Consider the following 22732-nt stretch of genomic DNA (forward strand, 5'->3'; position numbering starts at 1 on the left):
TCACAGGAAGGCTGCAGCAAAATGCTTATTTCATGTGCAGCAGGTGAGATACTTATGTTTTGTAAAGGGCATTTTGTAAAGGACAAACTAGTGTTCCAAAGAAACTTGATTTTGCTGGCTCTCTGATTTGAACAGTCCTAAATTAATGTGTCTGAGTAAGCTCCATTAACATTCTAAGAGTCAACTCAACACATCAAATCTAAAAAATTGACTCTGCTATCACATTATTTGTTTAAAAGTTAAATATAATTAACTGCTGCCGCCTCACAAGTGAAAGGTAATAAGAGAGGAGTGTTGCCCCACAAGGAAAGAGTATTTCAGAGGACGCCAGCTGGAGCCTGCTGCTCACGTTGCTCCCTCATGAAGGACTGGTGCTATTAAAAACATCAGTGAGCTTTGTGAAATGATTTGGCTTGCTTGTAGTTGGTTAAATCATCACCTCAAACCCATTTTTGTATGGCCATTTGCATTTGAGTTTCTAAATAAGTGAAGGAAATGACAGATGACCAACACCAAGAACTTCAGATATGCTCTTTTCTTACCTCTTGGGCTGTTGAGAGAGGCCTCGGACGCCTTTCCACCGTCCCCGCAGTGACTCTGGTCAAAGGGAAGGCACTGATCCCCTGTTCCTGCCACCACATCTGCGTTTTTGGCCAGATCTTTCGTTTCAATGAGAGATTTTGCTTTGTAGACTTTTCTGGTGTTGGTATCTGACAAGTAAAGGGATTCTGACACAGGATCAATGGCCAAGTAATATTTATGAGCAGGGCTTGTACTGAAACAGAGAAGAACATCAAAGTTAAATTGTTTTTCATTTTTAATGTGTTTGTGGCAGCATAAAAAATTGTATTCTACTTATCTGAAGACATCTGTTCAATGATTCAGGGATGACAGAGGCATAAGTGAGACCAGCATTGACGTGGCTCCCACAAACAGCACTGCTGAGCAGGAGGCACAGTCCTGGCTCAGTATAAAGCTAACTGGAGTGACTTCAGCTTAGTTGTCATTATTACTATCAAAAGCAAGGTCAATTTTCTATACCTGATGAGTTCTAGAACTCTTGACACTGCAAACAAATCCATGAGTTGCAGTGGAGTGAATCACAGACTGTTCTGCAGGGGCACAAATACCCACTCTTGGTTATTTTTATCTGTTTCTAAACCTTAGGAAATATGAAGGTGTGAAATACAGTGCCTTAATTCTTGCCGACTGTATTGTCAGGAGCAAGGCAGAAGGCCAAGTACTGTCAGTGCAACTAGGCATGAATTAATGCATCATGATTCATGCACTGAAGTGCCTTATTGAGATTATAAAATGTTATTTAAAAAAATATTTACATATGTTAATTAAATGGTCAGGACCATAAATTCTAATTGGAGAACTGGGTTGCATCTTACTAACCAGCAAGACGTTTTGTTTCTTTTTCGAGCAAAGTTAATTTCCAGTTTGAGGGAATTACCTAAGCACATGGCACACCAGGCTGGTGTACTGAGCCTGGTGCGTCTTGCTTATAAAATAAAAATCCAGAGAGGTGTAGATTCTTTAAATTGCACAGTTGGGGTTGTTAATGGGACATTTTATTAACATTGGTACAACACTACTCCAGGTTGCTGCAACGAAGTTAGAAGCAAGTTACTCCTGTCAGCTTTGGCAGGTCTGTTTGTGGTGGGGTTGCCAATGCTTGGGTACAGCTCCTTCTGCAGGGTCAGGTTTTCATGCTACAACAAACCAGGGAAGGAAGATTCTGGATAAAGCAGATGCGAAGAACTGGCAGAGGCTCCAGGATGGATATGTAATCTCTGAGATGATACTGACTTATTTTACTGACTCAATTTCAGACTGATGGAGCCTCTTGAAATAGGAAGTGTTTGCTTGGCTGAGGCAGATACTAAGCTCTATTAATAATCCGTTAGACAGCTCTACCTTAGTGAGCAATGTTGTGAAACAATGGAAAAATTGCTTGCTGATATTTTTATTTTAGCAATCTATTGAGTTACTCTATATATTGCTAAGAACCTTCTAACAGATGATCAGCTGAAATCTTATTTCCATTTATAAGTGATCAGGGTAATGTTGTACCACGATAAATGTGATAGAGCTTGGGCCATTTCTCTCAGTTCTCGTTTTCCATCTAAAAAGGGACATGAACTACTCAGCTTCTCTGAGGACTGGGCTACAAGCTAGACTAGCTTAAAGCTGACCTTAGTCACAAATATTCCCATAGTTGGGGAACAGATGTGAAACCCAGTCCAAGGAAACATAGGACAGTGGTATGAAGATAAGAGGATGAGCTAAAGCAATTAATGCCAAACTGTGGATTACCAGTATTACAAAATTTTGTCTGTTGGGAACACTAAGAATCATTTGTGCTCTCTGGAGTGAGCTCAGAAGAGACCGGCCAGCCAAAAGATGACTTTTTACATAAAATATTTCTGTGGAAAAAGTTGCAAGGAGAATTCTAGATGTTAAATAAACATGTTGTTCATCATGCAGAAACTGCGGAGGAGCAGAGGTCATTATACACTCTCCTTGTAGAGACATTTTCTGTCACCCTTGTTGTTACATTTAATAGACCGGCTTTTAGAAAACTCTTCATGTCTGTGCTTCAAGCCTTGCATACTACAACATTTAAATGTAAAGAGTATTAGTAAAAAAATGGAACGAAATCAAATACTTCTTATCTTTGCAGGAGTTTGCAATCAAATCTAAATCTGATGTTTTAATTAAATTAGCCTATTAAAACCTCTATCAAGTAGACTAGGATTACAATGAACCCTTCCAGAACAAGTGCTTACTATCCTGTAGTAAAATTTTGCCCTGTAACTGCAAATCCTAGTTTCTGCTTTTATCAGTTACTAAAAGCCTTGTTATTTCTTATTAAAATATTGATGACAGGAAAAACAAATGGGATAAGTCGTTTCTAAAGAGTCAAAAGATCAGTGACCTCTGTTTACTGGTCTCCAAACTCTATCACTTTTTATATGGTTGTTTTTTTTTTTTTGGTCCTGGTAAAAGGAACCGTTTTTCCCCTTTTCCCTGTTCTCTTGGAGAATAAAGGTTATGTTAAAGAATGGGATTTTTGAAGCCTTTTCCTGCTTGGACTGTCATGAGCCTCTGACACCTTTTAGTTGGTTTTTTATACGTTTCTTTGATAACCCCAGAAATTTCCACCAGGGACTGCTGAATACTCACTCATAACCTCCAAGGCTATATTTACTTCAAGTGATTTCCTTCAATTTCCCACAGATTTGACTTGGTCAGAATACTGATAGAGGCAATTATTATTGTAATTAATAGGGCTGGGGTAGTTGAGTATTGTCACAACTTGACTGAATTAAGGTTAAAGTTCATCTCCAGAAACCAGTATTAGTGAACAGGTATTTAAAAATATTCTACTTTACAAGAGAAAACCCCGAATATAAAGCCTGATTCTTGTTCAGAATGCATTACAGAATAAATAAGTTCAATTTGCTTCATTTCTTTATTTCACAAAGATACAGGTCAGTTTAGAGCAAATGGAAACAATCCTAGTTAAAAAAAATAGAACCTTGCACTTACCAACTAGGAAATATTTTTTCAAGTTTTCACTGTAAAACATGTGAGAAGTGACACCATCCGTAAGCAGGCTGGCAAATAATCTATAGTAGTCAATAGCATTCTTGTGGCTAAAGGGAGTAATTCCAGCCAGTACTCTCATCCTGCAAACACGTTCAGTCCACACTCTGCTTCCTACTATGCTATGAAGTTACCGGCTTAGCTTGTGCTGGTGCTGGTTTATTTATCTCACTTAAGTACCGAAATGCCAAGCAGTTTGTTTCTAAGGACACAGGGTGCCTTGCCGGCTCTGCCTCGCCTGCAGCATCATCTCTGCAGCTCGCTCACTGTCTGTCGCAGCAGCCGAATGTACGACATTCATTCTTCGAAGGAAACCCCTACATTGCATTGCCAAAACGCCAACTGGAAAGTGTGGAAGCTGCTTGCTTTTGCCCTAGCTGGAGATGGAAGTGTGACACAGCATCCTCAGCTCTGGAGTCTGCTGTGCACCCTCTGTAACTCCAGCAGATTTTGAAGTTTGTAGTATCCTAGAATCACTAAAGCACAGTCCTCTCTGTGACTACGAAGCCTTTTTCTATTATTACTCTGTTGCTAAAACTCCAGTTTCCTTGGCTGGCTATATATCTGATCATTCAAATAACATGTGAAATGAATATGACAGCTATGAAATGCATTCTCAGCTTTTGGGTTTAAACCCCTCCTCCTCTGCTTGGTGATCAGCAAACAGAATTTTAGACAGAGACTTCATTCCTTCAAAGAGAACAATCAAACCTACTTGACAATAAACAAAGGTGTATTTGATTAACAATTATATTTATTAAATTCAGGGCATTTCTCTACATCTAGACTTCCAAAAGGACTTTTGTAAGGCTGTTTCCTCGAACACAGTTCACATATTATTGTTACTGTGCTTTACTTACCTATGTCGTGTGTCTCTATTCCTAGGCAAGGCAGATCAGTTCAGGTTTAAAAAGAAAAAGACAAGAAATGTTAGTCCTCAACAAAAGTGTATTCTTTGCCTGACTGCTCACAGAGCTGTACCCCAATAACAGAACGTTGTTTACCCTGTTACTCAGTAGTATTTCTTTCTATCAAACTGCTTCCTTTCCACTGCCTGCATATTGTCAAGTTAATTCTGAACAATCAGCACAAAACATCATCACCAGCAACGTTAGCCAGCTGGAGATTCATGGGTATTAAGTAAGGAAATATTAGTGTCTGAAATCTTTCCTGCCTTCCTCTCTGGCCCTGAAAGGGAATGGGAAGCCAGAGTCCTAATTACATGGGAGTCAGACTGCAATGACAGGTTTCCTTGTCTGCTTAAACTCAGTCACATTGTCTGTTATAGGTGAGGAAAAACTTAATTTTATTAATTTTAAACACAGTAAATCTATCTTCAGCTATGATGCTGTGACTTGACATGATACTCTGCATATTTGCTATTGAATGATGGGGTTTTCTTCAAAAGAGCACTTCATGGGATATTTCAAATTTTGAGAAAATATTTGCAGGGCAAGAATTTAGCTTTATTAATTCTGCGTTTTGTGGAAATTCATTATGCAAAATTTGTTCTAAAGGCCACCTATGATGCCCTTTTCAACCGCTGCCTTTAAAGTAAGTGTGAGTTTTCTGGTGAGTTTCTTTGGCAGTTGGTGAAATGTATGTTCACCAGACAACTAAATGTGGCTGCTGCTTTAAGTCCCAAGGGGAAAAAAAGGCTCACCATGGTTTTCATAGGCATATCGCATCCAGGCTAATGAACACTAGTCAGGGAAAGCTATTTGTTTGTTTGTGTTTTTACCTTAATTCTAATATACCAATTGAGTTTCCAGAGGGAAAGATGCGTCTGACGAAGTTGAAGTCGCCGATATACACGCTGCCATCGGGCCCAGAAGCGAGAGCAACCGGGGCAAAGAGTTTGCTGCTGAGCGCGAGACCGTTGCAGGTGGAGCACGAGACGCTCCTCTGGTGCCCGTTGCCCATCACGGTTGAGATGACTGGTGGCTGCTGCGAAATGAACATGTTTTCACCATTTCCTTTGTGTACAATTCCTAAGGGTCGGCGGGGGGGAGCAGAAAACAGAGACAAAAAGAGCAAATGTATAGCGTTTAAACTATTCTGCAGCTTTGGATGATGCAATCCTCTAGAAAATCAGATTACCAAGCCAGCAACAAACATCAGGTCTTTTAAAGACTGCCACAGGGTTGCACTAATCTCTTCCAATTTTGTTCAGTCCCAAGCTTTGCCATCACCGTTTTGTCGATTAGCGGTTAGCGGCTATTTTAAAAGCCAACATCGTGAGGAGAACTCATGGTTGGTTAATGCTCTAACAAATTGACTGTTAATTGCAGTGCTATCTGATTTCTTGGGGATTACTATTTTAATATTCATTTTATTCATAAATTTTTATTAGGTAGCAGAGGAATTTCTTAGGCAGTTTGAATATTTAATTAAAGGAGATTAATAACAGGAGTACTATGCATTTTTCACGAAAGAGCACTGAGTGGCAGTACAAAATCAATATTCAAATTTAAATGTGCGTTCTTCATGGTATATCAAAATGGTGCCAAGCGCAGGAAAGCCAAGTTCAGAGTCAAGGAGTAATTTGGAGGCACAAGTGAATGTCTTACCAGCAAGAGTATAGTAAGTTCTGCCATAAAGTTTAAACCAACTTTCCAGTGTGTCAGTATTTCAGCACTGCTCCGTGGCATATGGCGTTGAAAGTCTTCCCAATTACTGGGCTGGTGATACCAGAACCAGTACAAAGATGTATTTCCCCAAGCTAACAGCCGTGCTGTTTATTTTAAATAATGATGTGGTAATGTAGTTAAGAAGTACCTTTCAAATGACATGCTATTGTAAGATTTTGACTGTTTCTGTAAGGCAGATAGGTATTCTTTCAGACCACAGTCCAAAATCTCTTATTTCCCTTGGAAAACCCAGTATTTCATTAGAGAAGTGGTAAAAAAAAAGAAATAAACAGCCAGGAATCTAATTTCTGGAGGACTCTTACACTAGGGAATGAGCATATTCTAGATACTGCAGGAAGTACATGTTGAGACATACCTGAACTTGCCCGAAGTACGGCAAATGTATTTATGTACTGTTTCTACCAGCTTTTGTTAGATTATTTTTTGTGGCTTTCAGGCAAGTTTGAAGCTAAAGTTCTCCTTGGAAGTTACTGAGTGGTGCCAGAGCAATTTTGAAGGGATTTAAAAAACAAAAAGATTTCTGAACAATAGAGGACAGAATACATATATTTGTTTGAATGTTATCTTAAAAAAAGTATCTTGAAAATACACCATTAAAATTAATGGCAATATCTTTCCTTACACACCAGATAAAAACACTACTAAATGAGGATGCTGCCCTTTGTCTGAAATTAACAATGTAAAGGTAATCTTTCTACTGCCTCATACAAATGCCAGTAAATAATTAGGGCTCCAGAGAGTATGTTTTGCTGTCAATAAATGTAAGCCTGTGCTTAATCTCAAGCTTTTGAGCTCCTGCTTTAATTTCAGTCAGTGCTGTGTTTCACTGGGGCTGAAATTGCCGTAAAGCATAAAGTCCCCGTAAAATTACTTTCCTTCTCCCAGATAAATAAAAATAGAATCAATACACTTGCCCATCAAAAGAAAAATCTAATTCAATGAATACTCTGAAAAATCGGTTAATAGCACATTGATTTGTATTCATGAGATATAGGTGTCTTTAAAAGGTACCAGTGTTTATGGTATGTGTTCTCTTCTTGATTATAAGAAATGCCCTGAAGATCTCTCAAACTGACCAAACCCCTTGTGTTAGAAAACATTAAACTCTCTAATCATGTCACAAACTACATGTGATCAAACCTCTAAACTGGAGGGGAAAAAAAATGGGAAAAGAACAGTTTAGCATAGCTGACAACAGCGTGCGATCCTTTGTTAACCCAACAGTCATACTGATACATAACTGTATACATTTAAAAAGCCTGAGTTTCCAATGACAGCCACATTGAAACAATATATGTTATTTCACATCTGTGCTGCTGGACTAGAACATTTAATTAATTAATTTATTTATTTATTTGTTTGTTTATTTTAAATATACTTACATCTGACATTAGAACACAGTCTTTACTTGCCATGGTTTCTGCAAGTCAGTACTTGTACGTCCACAGTTTAGACTGTGGTATGAAGCGCAATTCTGTAAAATTGCATCTACTTATTTTACAACTTTTCTGTTGTACCTACTTATTTTGTAACATCTCTAAACTGAAGAGTGTTTTGGGGAGGGAGGGAAGTGTATCCCTCCTTGTGTTGGAGTAGGGCTGTAGTGCATAGCAGCAGACCTGCTGAAAGACCAGACTTAGTGGTTGAAGTCAGGTATAAACTCCTCAGGACTGGCCAGCTAACCAAGCAAAGTGCTTCTAGTTTGAAAACAACATTGTAATTTGCAATAGAGAGTTTTTAGAAAGACATTTATATTATATTCCAATGCTATTTCTATAGTTAATCCAGTGACCAGTTTTCAAAAACAGATGCAAGTTTCATGCTTCTAAAAAGAGTAGCTCTTCATGCATAGTGGGAACGCTTTAATTAAAAGTAAAAAAAAAAACCTCAATATATTCATACTTGAGAAGGCTACTCATGCTTTTCTTTTCATTTACAGTGGCATGGAGATCAGCCTGAAATGTATAATTCTAAGTTTGAATCATTTCTTGTCCTTATTTAAAGTACCTTTTATACATCCAAAATGGAAGAGCAGTTCACTAGTTTTTAGATGAGACCAGAAGCACACTCATTACTTTTATTCTTTTGGTTAACCCAGTTCATTATTTGGTTTTGTTGCTTTAATATGAGCCTACAGGTTGCTCTGTTAGGTGTGACTAGCTATAGTGTAGCCATTGTTTTTCTGCTCCTAACTGCTTTTCTGGTTCCTACACACGAACCAGGTGTGGATGCTCAAAGCCTGTTAGAATCACGAGGAACATCTGTACATCCCTGAGCTCTGGCTGGGCTCTGTCAGCCTCGCTGGAGATGCTCTCACATGCAAACTGAGAAGAGACCCACTGATTTCAAGCCAGAGGTGCTTATGCCCTCCCCTCTCAGATTGTGTCCCTTTGAGCAATAGATAAAGATGTTAAGCAGCTTCCTCCGACTTCAGCCTGGATCATGCCCAGTGCAGTGGGAACACGAGAGGAAGAGGAGCAGGTACAAGAACCTGCACATTCCCCGTCCTTGTTATTGGGCTGGGGTAGCTGGTTTGGGAGGAGGTGGCACGTGGCTGACAGGTCTCTGCTCTCTGGTGTTCCCAGCTCCACTGCTGAAACAGGGCCAGGAAAATATTTGTCACCATGTACCCTGTGCTCAGGAAAGCAACAATTGGGCCCCACTCAGATTATAATTTTATACTTCACAAAATCTCAGAACATGTTAGTGCCTATGGGCTGAATTATAGGGGTAACCACTGCAGTTAGCAGACAGCCATATAAATAGGAGTTACTGCCAGCAATTTAGTCTTGAAATTAAACTATGCAAGTGGTAAATTGGCACTAAGGAGTAGACTATGGGGCTCACAGTTGGGGGCTGAGCTGGCTGAGGTCAGATTTCTCTTTGTGTTAAATGTCAATAGCTGGCATTTAAAAGAGACAATCTATACAAACCAATAAGACAGGGTATGAAAGAAACGCTGTTTAAAATGTCAAACTATTTTAAATCAAACCAGAAATCCAGATAATTTACAAACTAAATCTGACCTTTTGTATTAGGAATATTTATATTGTAGCTGTGCGTTCAACAACAGAACTTGTAAAAACCTGACAGCTATACATCTGTGCATGAATCTTCATTAACAGAAGTCTGCAGATGGAAATTTTAGTGGGCAGACTCTCAGCTGGAGCAAATGGAGAGAACTTTACTGAATCCAATACGTTGCTGATTTATAAGTGCTGAAAACCTGACCCCACGTTGCTCTTTCCCCAGACAGTGAGATATCTATTGGCAAAGCCGTTTTTTTCCTAGTTGCCATAATTTATCTACAAGTATTGTTTTAATAATTTAATCCCACTAGTTTCTTATTATAGATTTTAAGGGAGAAAAAGAAAAAAAAACCAAACCAACCCAGGAATAAAAGAAAAACAGTAAGAAAAGAGATTCAAGTCTCCATGCTCTGTGCAGGGTTAATGCTGTGACACCAAGAGCACACTATAAACTGACCTAAAATGTGGTACTTCTATACAAACAGTGCGAGAATGAACCTAAATTAGTGTGCCCTTTTGCTGTCTGCATGATGACAACGGGCTAGTGATCGCAAGAGTTAGTGTTATTAATGTTTAATACCTGGGAGTCAGAACATCAAAAACATCCTTTCCGATGGCATTTACAGTGTAGTTCTCAATAAATGAGGGTGCGCATTCAAAGAGGATTACACATTAGGAAGTGTAATGCTTAAAATCTGAACAATTAATTCCTTTAAAATTTGTATTCTTCTTCTGCATGGCCAGTTAATAAAGAAAGGACTTACCACTTTGTGGATTTAATACATGGTGTTTGTTTATAGACCAGCCTCCCAGATTTGAAGCATCCATTTCAAAGCCTTGAAGGATTACTGTTCTCTTCTCCCACAGAATAAAATCAGGACATGTTTCATATTCATATCCCACCGACACTGCAAACAAATAATTAAAGATCTATCAGTCTACCTTTTCCTCTGTGAACTAGTAGGTAATTTTTCATTCCAGGTTTTGATATTACTCTGTCAAGTAATGATGCCACTAATTTTCCTCTGCCTGATTACTATTGTTGAATGGTATTTTTTTTTAAAAGGGTTTGAAGAGATTAGTATATTATTACAGCTATAGCAACTACTGTTTCAAAGCAGAAAATTTTCTGTTATATCAGTTATGGATTTCTTCACAGTTTAAATCTCCTCCAATGACTCCTGACTTGGTTGTTTATTGCATTTCTGCTAATTACCTGAATAACAGCTTAAACAGAAAAAAATCCCTGTTAAAACAAACTGTTTTAAATTTGGTTGCTAATTGTAAAACCTGTAGTTAGGCAGAAATGGATTGTCAAGCTGAAAACTTCTAGAATTAAACTTTTATCTTAACAGTCTTGCACATCACATGGTTCCCCTCTACAGCTGGCCAAAACACCTGCTGAAAATCAGAAATTTCTCTAAGGATGGTGGTTTTGGGGGAGCCTCAAACTGGTCAAAAATACTTCCCTTTCATACTGCAGTAAAACAAAAAAAACTCTTAGAGGTTCTCCTGCCCCTCTAATCTGCCCTGGTGAGATCACACCTGGAATATTGTGTCCAGTTGTGGCCCCTCAGTTCCAGAAGGACAGGGAACTGCTGGAGAGAGTCCAGCGCAGGGCAACAAAGATGCTGAAGGGAGTGGAGCATCTCCCGTGTGAGGAAAGGCTGAGGGAGCTGGGGCTCTGGAGCTTGGGGGAAACTGAGAGGTGACCTCATTAATGTTTACAGATATATAAAGGGTGAGTGTCAGGAGGACGGAGCCAGGCTCTTCTCAGTGACAACCAATAATAGGACAAGGGGTAATGGGTACAAACTGGAACACAAGAGGTTCCACTTAAATTTGAGAAGAAACTTCTTCCTGGTGAGGGTGGTAGAGCCTGGCCCAGGCTGCCCAGGGAGGTTGTGGAGTCTCCTTCTCTGCAGACATTCAAACCCGCCTGGACACCTTCCTGTGGAACCTCAGCTGGGTGTTCCTGCTCCATGGGGGGATTGCACTGGATGAGCTTTCCAGGGCCCTTCCAACCCCTGACATCCTGGGATTCTGTGATTCTTCAAAATGTACTCTTGGTATCTCTACTATACCAACTACTTTTTTTTTTTTTTAAAGTTATTTTTCTCACCCAGAAAACCTTTTTAGATTTCAGTGCAATTATTCATAAAGGAAGAACGTTATTTTGGTACCAAATCCCCAAATTTAATCTAGGAAATACTGAGACAGTTCAGGCCTTTCCAGAATGAAAATATATGTAAAAATATTTTAAGATGCAAAATAAAAGATAATTAAGACCACAGTTTCTGACATTGTCAATATTTTCTTCTCACTTTTTCTGAGTAGTAGCTTCAGGTACATTTTACTTGAACCATAAATAGTTTTAATACCATCTAAATTCCTTTACTGGCTGCAGTCAAAATATTTTGACCAGCTATAGCAGGGAGCATTTGTGTCTGTAAGATAAATGTTTTATGGCAAACTGAAAGCTGTTGCTTACAGCAACTTCACTTAGAGCCGCTTTATCATTTTAGCAGAAAGAACTTGTTTTTGCAGCTAAACTCTGACTTGTAAAAATCGCATCTCCTTAAGTACTGTAAATATTGTATGTTTTAAACATTATAGGTTTCAGTCTGAGGATAGAGCAAACACTTGGTCCATTTTTTGTGTTACAGGAGATAACTGCTGATGGACATCAGCAATGTTTCTGGGTCGCTCCCCAGCTGTGGGCACAGAGCTGGTCCCAGAACAGCTGTGTCCTGTGCTGGGATGAGCCACCAGCCACCAAACGCGCCCTGTTCTGGGTGTTAATGCGGAGAGAAGACAAAGGGCAGATTTTTCCCATGAAGGAACCTCACATTTGCCGCTTACACATTAGCATCTTCAATCCATTCACGCACTTAACACATTCAATCCTGGGTCAGATGTGTATACTTGAAAAAAGTAAAGCCCTGCAATACAGAGTCACTCAGTCTTGCTCGGTGAACCATGAGGGGCCCACAGGACAGTCCAGCATCTCCTGTTGGGTACCAGGCTGGTATCTGGGTCAAGGGAGGTACAACAATTTACACCATCTGATCATCTCTTCCGGTGGATCCGCAGCAGCACATTGACACTGTAAAGTGTCTGCTATTCCCTGCTGACAGCTGATGTTTCTGAGCTGCCCACTACCCCCCAGGGGTCACCATCCCCTTCCTTAGAGTTTCCCTGTTCTTACGGTTATTGTGTGTAGCTGCCTCTCTGTCCCTTCTCATCAGAGAGACACCTGGACATATACTCACTTAATGTGTGTCTACAACCATGTTTCCACGGATGCTTACACATATTTATGAAAAAAGCCTCTGCTCCAACAAGGAGTGTCATGTAATCTTAAAGGAGGGTCTCCTAAAACATCTAACTGGAGGTACTGATGTGCCACCTGTGAAAATTTCTTGTCAATCATCTTGCATTCAAAGTAATCAAGGTGAAGCATAACAATTGTAAAGTCAAATAAAGAGACTGCAGTGCCACTTGAAAAATAAGTGGTTTGTTATTGGCAGGTTTTGCAAAATGTAATTTTGGAAGTGAAATGACAATCTTAATCAGCTTACCTTTGTTATGAGGTGTTATTTTCTAGTTAAGTTCATTTATACCCTTTTTTGAGGTGACTGAGATTTCACTGCATGAAGGAGAACCGCAGTGACTATGGTTTTGGACACTAAACCAACCAGCAAGTAAAGTTCTTTGCAGTGTCAAAATGGATTTCAAAAGATTTACTGAAATCACCTGTTCTTTTGATACAGCTATTTAGAAGAACGAACAACAATTTGTTATTAGAGCCAGCATATCAACAGTTTGAGGGCCATTGCCAAAATACAGGTAAAAAATAAAAGACAAGATTAAACAGAACAGTAGCATCTACTTAAACCCCTCCTGAAATATTTGTACTTTTCAGCATTGTACTTCTTCAAACAACAAATACAATGAACTCAACCAAAGTAATGAGTAATAAACAGAGAAGGCCTCAGACTATTCTGCTTGAGAGCTGGTTTATATTCACACCAGAATGGCTGGTCCTTGCACACCCTCTCATGCTGCTGTGTGGGATGTAAGCGCTTGCAGGAGTAAGATGGAGCACGTATGGGGTTACAAAGGAGAATTTATTGAGGTTTCTACTGAAATCCTTCCTTTTCCCATGTTAAATTACAAAGTAACATAGACTTTACCACCAAGGTTTCATGTGTCAACATCCACATGATGTTTTTTTATTCAGAACAAAGAATGTTTATCATCTCAGATGTTACTCCGAGAAAATAGCCTCTTGTTAGGGACTTGGGCACTAGACAAACACTAGCAAACATTTCTCCAACAAATTTAAACGGAACTACTTGTGTGTGGAAATATGCTTACAAAGTCTTATTTTCTGCAACTGCTGTCAATAACCCTGAAAAAAAAAATAAGGATGTTTATAGTATTTATAAAACCGAAGACAGATGGTTATATTCCTGAGTTCTAGGACTTCAACCTGCTGCAATTTAATTAAAATGAAAACTGAACAGAATGCATTATTAAATATTGGTAATATTGGCAGAGGAAATTATTTTGACAAAAATTCACAGAATGGAAGCATATAATGGTCCCTGCGAACTAGTGTGTCAAATTAAATAAAGCTTTGTTGGAATCTAACAAAGCATGCTAACAATGCACTTAAAATATAAAGGTTTTTCCTTCTATTTTGCAAGAAGCATAATTAAGTGAAACTCTAAGGAAAAGAAAAAAAATAATCAGCAGTTAATTTAAAAGTCATTACCCAGCACTATTGTACAAGCTTTATTGAGAGGGCCAGGGCGAGATTTACAAGGAGGTTTCACATGACAGTAAAGGGCATCCTGCTCCCACCACACAGTGTTCCTAGGACACTGAGAGCTCTCTCTGGTATCAATGCCAGCACCTGAGCGGACACTTCAAAACGTTGCCCACCCTTCTGCAGGTGTGAACCAGATGTGGCAGATCAGATGCAGCTACGACGCTGCAGCAGTTCAGGATACTTTGCACTAAGGGTGAGTTTTGATTGCTTCAGGCCAATGTTATGCGTGAGCTACAGCTGCAATGAGAAGACCTGCGCTTCTGCACTAGCTTTCAGAGCAGATCAGGAAACTAACGAAGCTGAAAATTTATCACTTATTTTCTAGTTGCTTCAGTTTTCAGCTGAATTTGTTCCTGATCTGGCTCATTTCATGATCAAATGAATGTGAGTGGTGGCCCAGGGGTAAGGAGAGAATGTGAGAACATGCCTTCTGGCAGCAGCCTGCAGTTGTATCTGCTGAAGTAGACCGAGGGACCACAGCCCTAGAATAAGCTCCTTGCATTCTGGTATATTCCCGTGTACATCATGCGATGTAAAGCACACTCCACATCTTGGTCTCATAACTCTTTGCGGACACCAACAGCTATGTCCGCATCATTGTCTAAGTAGAAATGACTAGATAAAAGCTAAAATCCTCCTTCCTGCCATCACCTCTCCCTGCGGCTGCCTCCCAGACGACCTGGCTGGGGCAGCTGAGAACACAGTCACGCACTGGGTGCACTGGGAGCTGCAGGGCTCGCACAACCGGACTGGCGCTTTTGGCCTTGCATGAGCCAATTTCCAGCCACAACTGCCTGTGCAGACCCTTCAGAACAGCATTTTCAAATACAGAACAAGGAACAGTCCTTGCAAGGGCAGATGGCTCCATGTAGCCCTTGCTATTCTTGTTTTATAGCCTGGTCCTGCCAGTGCTGCTTGCTAGAATTGCCCTGACTTAAAAAGCAAAACAAAACTGCTCTAAGGAAGTGAACAGGGCTTATTCACAATACTAAGCTTTGCTGGCAACGTAGATAAAGTTAATGGAAAGTACCTATAAGATTATTCCATTAAGCAACATGACCTCAAATTCAGTTAAAAAAAAAGCAAGCCTTTTAAAAAACAAATAATGAAATTAATGAAAAAAATGGCTGGCTAAATAAAATGTGTTTGCACAGACAGCACTTCTGTAGCAATCTTTAGAACAGCTGCTTGTGCTGCTTGGTAAAGAGAGCCTCTGAAACATGATGATTTCATATAAACATCTTTAAACAACAAATCAAAAAGTTTTAACTGCTGGGGATGTGAAATGTAGTAAGAAAAGATGCCTAAAAGTTAGAATTTTATAAACCCTAAATGGAAATGACATTTTAAATGTCACAGCCAAAAAATGACAGAAAAAATGACACACCAAAGGTCATATTCAAAGTAACATTCAAAAACAAAGACAGCTGAATATAATGCCGTTAGTACACAACCATTCGCCGAGGGAAAAGGGGATTTTCAAATTGATTAAATTAGAAAGAAGACATTGGAAGAATAAGAAAGAAAATGTTCTCAGGAAATCATACAAGTCAGTTCAGCTAAAGAGGCATTTGATTTAAAAGAATGTAAATGCAGCAACAAAATTTAGCAGCTGTATTTTCCCAGGTTGATGCGTGTGAGCGTTTCTGCTCACAACAAAGTGATTCTACATACCCGTAGCCTCGGCCAGACCAGAAACCTTCTGTCCGTATATATCCGTCTTATTCCAGGCAAACGTGTAGACCAAATTGGCTGCAGCAGGAAACCATTTCTGAAGCAGACGTCCTTCAACAGCAACTATCAGATGGACTTTTGTCATTCCAGAAGGGATAGTCGTGTGCGTCAAAATAATGCGCAACAATGTTTTATACCCTGGCGTTCGACTGCTGAGATAACTCAGCTTCACAAAACTTGAAGGAATCGGGATTTCCTCTTGGACCACCTTGGAAAAAAACCACATCATTACATCTATAGCCCAGAAAAATGCAAAACTACAATAATAACAGCAGGTGCTTATTTTACATTTCATAATCATTATGTGAACACGGTACCACTTGAAACACTGATGGTCTTTCTGTGTTTATTCCAGCAATGCAGTAGCCAGGCATATTACAGGATGTCCAACATCAGAAATTGCTTTGTCACCTTACTGGATGGCTGGCTGTCTATTTTGATAAAGAGCCTCCTTCCTCCAGTGCTTTACTCTTACCTACCTGGAGCAAACACTGTCTCCATGGACATATTCACACTCAAAAGCTCTACCGCTTTATTTCGGCTTTATTATTTGTTTTACTTAATGAGTGTTCTTAACCAGAATACAATTAAAAACTTTTTAAAAATATGCACACGCTTTGTGTACTACATTATGATTTGAAGATACTATCCTGCTTTGGGGGTAATAACTCTGACTTGGGGAGAGCTGAGAAAGAAACCAAACCTTCCTTCTCGAGCACCTTCTGTGCAGAAGCGCTTGCAGTGAGGCTGAGCTCCAGCGAGAAGGGACATGGCAGGGACAGGCACAGCACAGGAAAACTAACGAGAGAACGGGGAAACATGGCAGTGACGATGAAACAGTCTGGGTGACAGAGCCACCGAGCTAACAGGTAGGTCCCGAGGATCTGCAACAGAGGACACATCTCATGGTACCTCTGGCAGTGCCCCTGTCTGAATCACTCGGATTAAACTGGCTTGGGCTTGCCGGCTGTGGGGTGGCATCAGCACCTGGAGGGACAGCACGGACCGCCAGCTTGCAGGGAAAAAAGGAGACTTGGCCTCGACCTTTTGAATGATGTGGGCCTGGGAGCTACAAAAAAGGGCTTTAGCTCTCATGATCTCCTGAGAGAAAGGAGCTGTTCTGGGACAGGGTGTGAGGAAGAACAGGCAAGAGAAGAGAGCAGCTTCTTGGAGGATGCCACTGCAGCCACCCAGGAAAACACTGAAAAGTAGACTGTACTTTAACATGGTTAATGATTTTAGTGTATTTCTGTAATAACAAGTCAACCTGTCACAATGTTAAATTTGTCAAGCTTGGAAAAACACAAACTGTTTTGTTTATATCTCCCAGTTTTTCAATTTTTCTTGTTTAACAAGAGATTGCTTCACTTTCAAAACAATTTTATTTACACATTGCAACAGGATCACTGTCAGAGGATTGCTGCAGTACAGCTGGAGGCCTGCCAGCACTTGTCGTTTCGACATATGAAATGTAGTGTTGCCAGGGAAATCCTGCCCCATTTATTGTTCCTGATTTGCAGTGTTCCCCTTCTTTCCTGCTGACATCCCAGCTGCCCCCACTGTCATACATCTGACATCTCTGCTCATTTTTTAATAGAAAAGCAGGAAGAAATATTCATGCATTAATACATGCTAATATATCTCCTTCTCCTATTATTCTGGGCTCCTTTTTGTTCATTTCCCAGTACTGTACAAAGAAATTTAACCATTTAAGGACTCTGCAATGTCAAAAAAAGGACTGGGGCCAGTTTCTCTCTGAGCAGACGGCATCTTTGGGTACCTCACTGTCTAAAGATGACCCAGGAATATCTCACGTGGAATAAAGTGTCTCACATTGATGTATGGGGAAGTCATATTGTTTATGTGTAACCTGGGATTGGTTTTGTGCATCATTCTAAATAAAGCAGGATTTCAATAATAAACCATGTTAGGACTCCCCACTTTCTTCTACTTGGAGGTAAGAAATAAAGCACCTTAAAATATTAACAAAAAAATAAATAAAGAAAAAAAGGCAAAAGCATTGTGTGAAACAATACTAGAGATCTGCATAGCTGACATTCTGACAAGTCAATAACATTACAGCAGTTAATTGTGCACTATTTGGTATCATCTTCTAAAATTGTCTAGAACTTATTCTGCAACTGAACAAATTGTTAATTTGGAAGGTTTTTCATTACCTGTAGCTCTGGAATAACAGTTCCTCTCTCAGGACAGGACCCTCCAAATGCGGTCAAGGGTGAAGGCAGTACTATCGGATTTGGGCTGATGAAACTATTGATGTCACAAGATGGTGTGTCTGACTGCGTTCTTTGCATTACAACTTTGTCTACGATGATAAATCTATTCCAAGGCAACCAAAGTGTCCTTTTTTCAGATATGAAAGGAGATCTGTCAAAAACCAGAGTGATGGAGATGCCTCCAACAGCCACAAGGTCAAAACTGGAAAAAACAAAATACTTTGTTTCTTTTTGTTTTATCATCATATTGCCACAACTTTCAAGGCATCACAAACAAAAACTTTAGGTTGCTCATTACAGCCCTGAATTTACTATGTCAAATCACTCAAGCAGACCTTTGCTTTTCACTTCGGTATTCACGAAGAAGCTTTACCTCCCCGTGCTTTCTCCCTGCACGCATCAATAGGAAGGTACAGCACTTCACTGCTACTTGGCCTACCTCCCCTCTATTTATCAACTAGAATCAATACTAACAAGTCATCTGCAACAAGAGTGTGGACCCAGCTACTTTGGTTTATATGAAAAGAAATTCCGAGCCCAGAAAAATGATGTTACTCATGATCTATGCAGGTACAGCGTGCAGAATAAGAAGGCTTAAAGCCTGTTAGGCCTTTTCTCTATTAATATATCCTTTTGCCTTTTTCTCAAAGTAGTAGGAAGAAAAGGTTAAATACATTGAGTAGAAGACCCCTCTGTGCAGGATATTAAATTTTTGGGAAAGATGCCAATTAATTGCACTGAGAACTGAATCAGCTCTTGTACATAAGGCGGGTGATCCGCTGGGAGCTATTGTGAAGAACCTTTGGCATATCTGGGCTGCAAAACAGTGGGACATCAGAGGCACGATACACAGAGTCTCAATTTTCTGAGCTTCTGACATCCACAGTCAGGCAACATAAGGTAATATGTAAATAGATACTTCATCCTCTGTATTATTGAATACATCTATTATGGAGGCTTTTGATGGTAACAAACTGTGATAAGAAGTCAGACTTAATTATGCATATCTCATCACATTTCCCAAATGACACCGATTACATTCACAGTGAAACACAGGTAGCATATTTGAATGCAACAACTTTATCCAGGCTAGCGTAAAGAGGAGATGATAATTACTAATTTTCAGTAGTGCGATTTGAAAGTCAATAAACTAAGGTAAAATAAATACGCATGCTCCTTATTTTGAAAAATTGACAAAGCCAAACAAAAAAAATTGTGGAAACAGTGACAAATGACACTCTTTCCTTCTTAGAAGGTAGCTTCTGATTTCTTGTCATTCACAACACAGCCAAGGAAGATGAAGTCTTAAACTGCTCTTAGCAGGTTAATTCGAGTTGAGGAGCAAACCAGGAGTGTATTGCAAATAGATGGCCAACCCTGGAGTGCCATATAGAATACATGAGAACTTCATCTGCTTCGAGAATGGAACTCAGCCCTACAAGGCTGGGGAAGAGAGGGAAGCCAGGATTGTCCGCGACTGCTTGTGGAACTGCAATTTAACCATTTTGACTCTGGAAAGAGTCGGTCCTCAGTTTCACTTGTGTGGCTAAGGTAAATCAATTAAAAGAATTAACTTCATTGAGACCTCAATAAACTACTTGAAAGATTCACAGTTAATAACAGAAAAAAAAAAAAAGAAAAAGAAAGAGAAGACTGAATTATCTGGAAAATCTTACTAGAGAAAATATTTTAAAGTCAAGAAGGTGTTGTTACAGCAGTATTGTCACATTTTGACTCCAGGTGTTCGAATGCTGCTTTAATCCTGTTGCTGTTCAGGCTTTTTCTTCTCTTTCTTCTTCGGTCCCTTTTACCACAGACAGCTCTAAATGATGTGCTCCCAGAGCAGAATGCCAGATCCCACCCTCAACCTACACCAGTGATGTCTATGAAAACTTTGTACACGAACAGAAGGTGGTAGATGGCGCTAGCTACACAAAGCTAAACTAGTGAAAGACCCTACAAGAAAGTCCTACCTTCCGTCTTGTCGGCTGATGGTGTATCCGTACTCATTGTGGTGCAGAAAACTGACATTCACTCCAACCAAAGGCGTTCCATCTATCGCCACCACCTGACCTCGAATCACACATGCCCGTCTGTAACAAAAAGAGTGGAAGGCAACATGTTAGACACATCAGGATGGTGAGAAGGGCATTGATTGCAGAAACTGTGCTATACTTCTGTTCCAGACAGACAGAACCACTCCGATATCATTGCGACTGTTGATTTTGAATCAAAATTCAAACAAGTCCAAAAGCTTGATTTGAAAAACCATTATCTCATGAAGATGACACACAGACTCCCCCATGTATTGAGAATATATTTCCATTTATGGCTGTATTTCAGGATGCCATTTGTTCTGCCATTGAATAGCACTGCAAAGGTTTCACTGATTTAGCTTGCTGCAGCTCTGGGGGGTGATGATTTGCGCAAGGGGAGAATGAAACCTCATTCTCTGCTGCTAAGAATAGGGCATCGCTGTCTATTAGAAAAAAACCGAACTAATGCGATAAGGCAGCAGTGAAACACATGGTCTTTAGTGAACTTCAGAAAGTTATATAGGTAAGTTCAGAGAGTGCCTAATCAAGTGTAACATACATTTTTTCTCAATACCCCATCACATTTTATGTCCTTTTAAATTCCCTCTGGGATTTGCTTGACTTGCACCCACTTTCCACCATGAAAATCCTCCCATTCTAGTAAAGAGGCTGGAATATGGCAGCACAGCAGAACGCATCAGAGTCAACGGACAGGAAAGTGAACTCATTACTAAGTGGGTCTAATCGGAGGCTAACAGGATCACAGAATCATAGAAAATGAGAGCTGAAAGGAAATACAAGACTTTACCTTGTCCATTCCTTTGCCTCAGGTAAGATCAACTATAGCTACATAACTCCAGACAGATGCTTGTCTAACTCTATAACCTCACCAAGTAACCATTCCAGTGCTTCTGTATGAGTGCTTTACTCATGGTAAGTTTTTCCTACCATCTAATTTGAATCTCCACTGCTGCCTTTTAAGACCATTACTGTCACCCTAGCCACAGAAATAGAGAAGAAATTACTCTGTTTTTTCTTAGCTTTAGCCTTCTACGTATTTGAAGACTGAAATGAAAAGGAGACAAGTCTCATCAAGGATGAGGAATAAGATGTAAAATACCCTCATGGTGTAGATTAGGACCTAGTGGGGTTTTCTAAGGGCTTACACAGCTCCATTCCACTGAAACTCCTTCCAGCATTTTGCCCTGTGCCATCAGGTATGCTCCATCAGCACACCTCCACCAACAGGACAGATGTGGGTCTTGGGATCTAATGAGAAAATTGCACGTCTCCTGAACTGTGGTTTCACATAACAAAGAGAACAGCGAATGCAGAAGTCTTTTGATAATGTGCAAAACCAGTAGAATACTTACAAAGGTAGCCAGTATGAATTACTCCATATAAACTATAAGCATAAATTTAGACACTGTTTGTGTTTCTCTCTCAATTTGAAAGTTCATGGTAGACTTCAACAGACACATCCTACCTTTGCACAGTGAATATGTAACCTAAAACTTAACAGCTCCTCAGATGAAAGGTATTTAGGAGTTTATATATGAATCTAAAAAATATCCCTTGAGAGATTAATCATGATCCAATGAAATCATAAGCACTAATTGGAGACCATAAATTTCTGAAAATTCTGACTTGTTTCATAAGATCCCGTTCTCCAAAGCCACTTGACAGGACACTAATTTATCGCTATGATATCATTAAACCCAGTTGACTATGAACTGAGAAAACGCAACTGATAAAAATTAACCACTTTATGACACTGGACATTCACTACAGTTGCTAATATAAATTCCAAGCTCCCAGAAAGATGCTGATAAATCCCAGAGGAATGGGAGAGACTGCATTACTGCCAATATGAGAGAGTTCTGATGTACCACGTTTTTGTTTTCTGCATTAACCAAATTTGATTGTGGCTCTATTTGTGGGTGAAATCTGCTGCTCCCCTGAAGGCAATCAAGCTTTTGTGTGTCTCAACAGACTCACAAGATTCACTCAACAGAACAACCAGGCTCAATTACTCTTCGATTTGTTAGAGCAGAAAATACTGGTTTCTATTGTTTTCTCATATTTCTAACATCAACAGACCTGCCTTTCCTTTTCTAATCCCTTCATTAGTGCACTCCCTGTATTTACAATACAATTTTATATGATATAGAGACACCCTTAAGAGCCATCATTATTCAACACATTATTCTCGTACTCCTGTTTGTTCATTCCACACAGACCTACTCTGTCCTCATATTTTATCAACCACTCAGATTTGTGTGATAAAAACTCATCAAAGTCTCCATTATTTCATACATAGTCTTTCTTTCCTCTACCGATTCACTTTACTTCTCATTATTCATAAATAATATTAAGAGACTTATCTTTCAACTTTCTTACTCTTTTTTATTTGTCATATTTTACAAGCTACACACATTTACAGTATGTGATAAAGATTCATAAACCTCATTATTCTACATTTATCTGCATTGAACTGTCTTTGTAATCTTTTAGATTTTAAACGTTCTAAGCCTGCCTCACTGTTGCTACATTTGTCCTTATTATTTACTCTTTTTTTATTACCTCCTCTCAG

The 22732-nt window shown here is 39.5% G+C and overlaps 1 protein-coding gene across 4 annotated transcripts in view; it reads right to left on the reverse strand.

Moving 5' to 3' along the window:
* Positions 1-22732, reverse strand: part of TENM1 (teneurin transmembrane protein 1) — a 322407-nt gene that overhangs the window by 56277 nt on the left and 243398 nt on the right. For all 4 annotated transcript variants that reach the window (XM_071813435.1, XM_065846203.2, XM_071813434.1 and 1 more), the window contains 7 exons: positions 20077-20196; positions 18044-18305; positions 15807-16074; positions 10060-10203; positions 5357-5606; positions 4476-4496; positions 543-775 (listed from right to left, as the gene is read on the reverse strand). In XM_071813435.1, the coding sequence (XP_071669536.1) occupies positions 543-775; positions 4476-4496; positions 5357-5606; positions 10060-10203; positions 15807-16074; positions 18044-18305; positions 20077-20196 (1298 nt within the window). The remainder of the gene's footprint in view (positions 1-542; positions 776-4475; positions 4497-5356; positions 5607-10059; positions 10204-15806; positions 16075-18043; positions 18306-20076; positions 20197-22732) is intronic.

Source organism: Patagioenas fasciata, chromosome 11 (genome assembly GCF_037038585.1).
Source record: "Patagioenas fasciata isolate bPatFas1 chromosome 11, bPatFas1.hap1, whole genome shotgun sequence".
NCBI classification, from domain to species: domain Eukaryota; kingdom Metazoa; phylum Chordata; class Aves; order Columbiformes; family Columbidae; genus Patagioenas; species Patagioenas fasciata.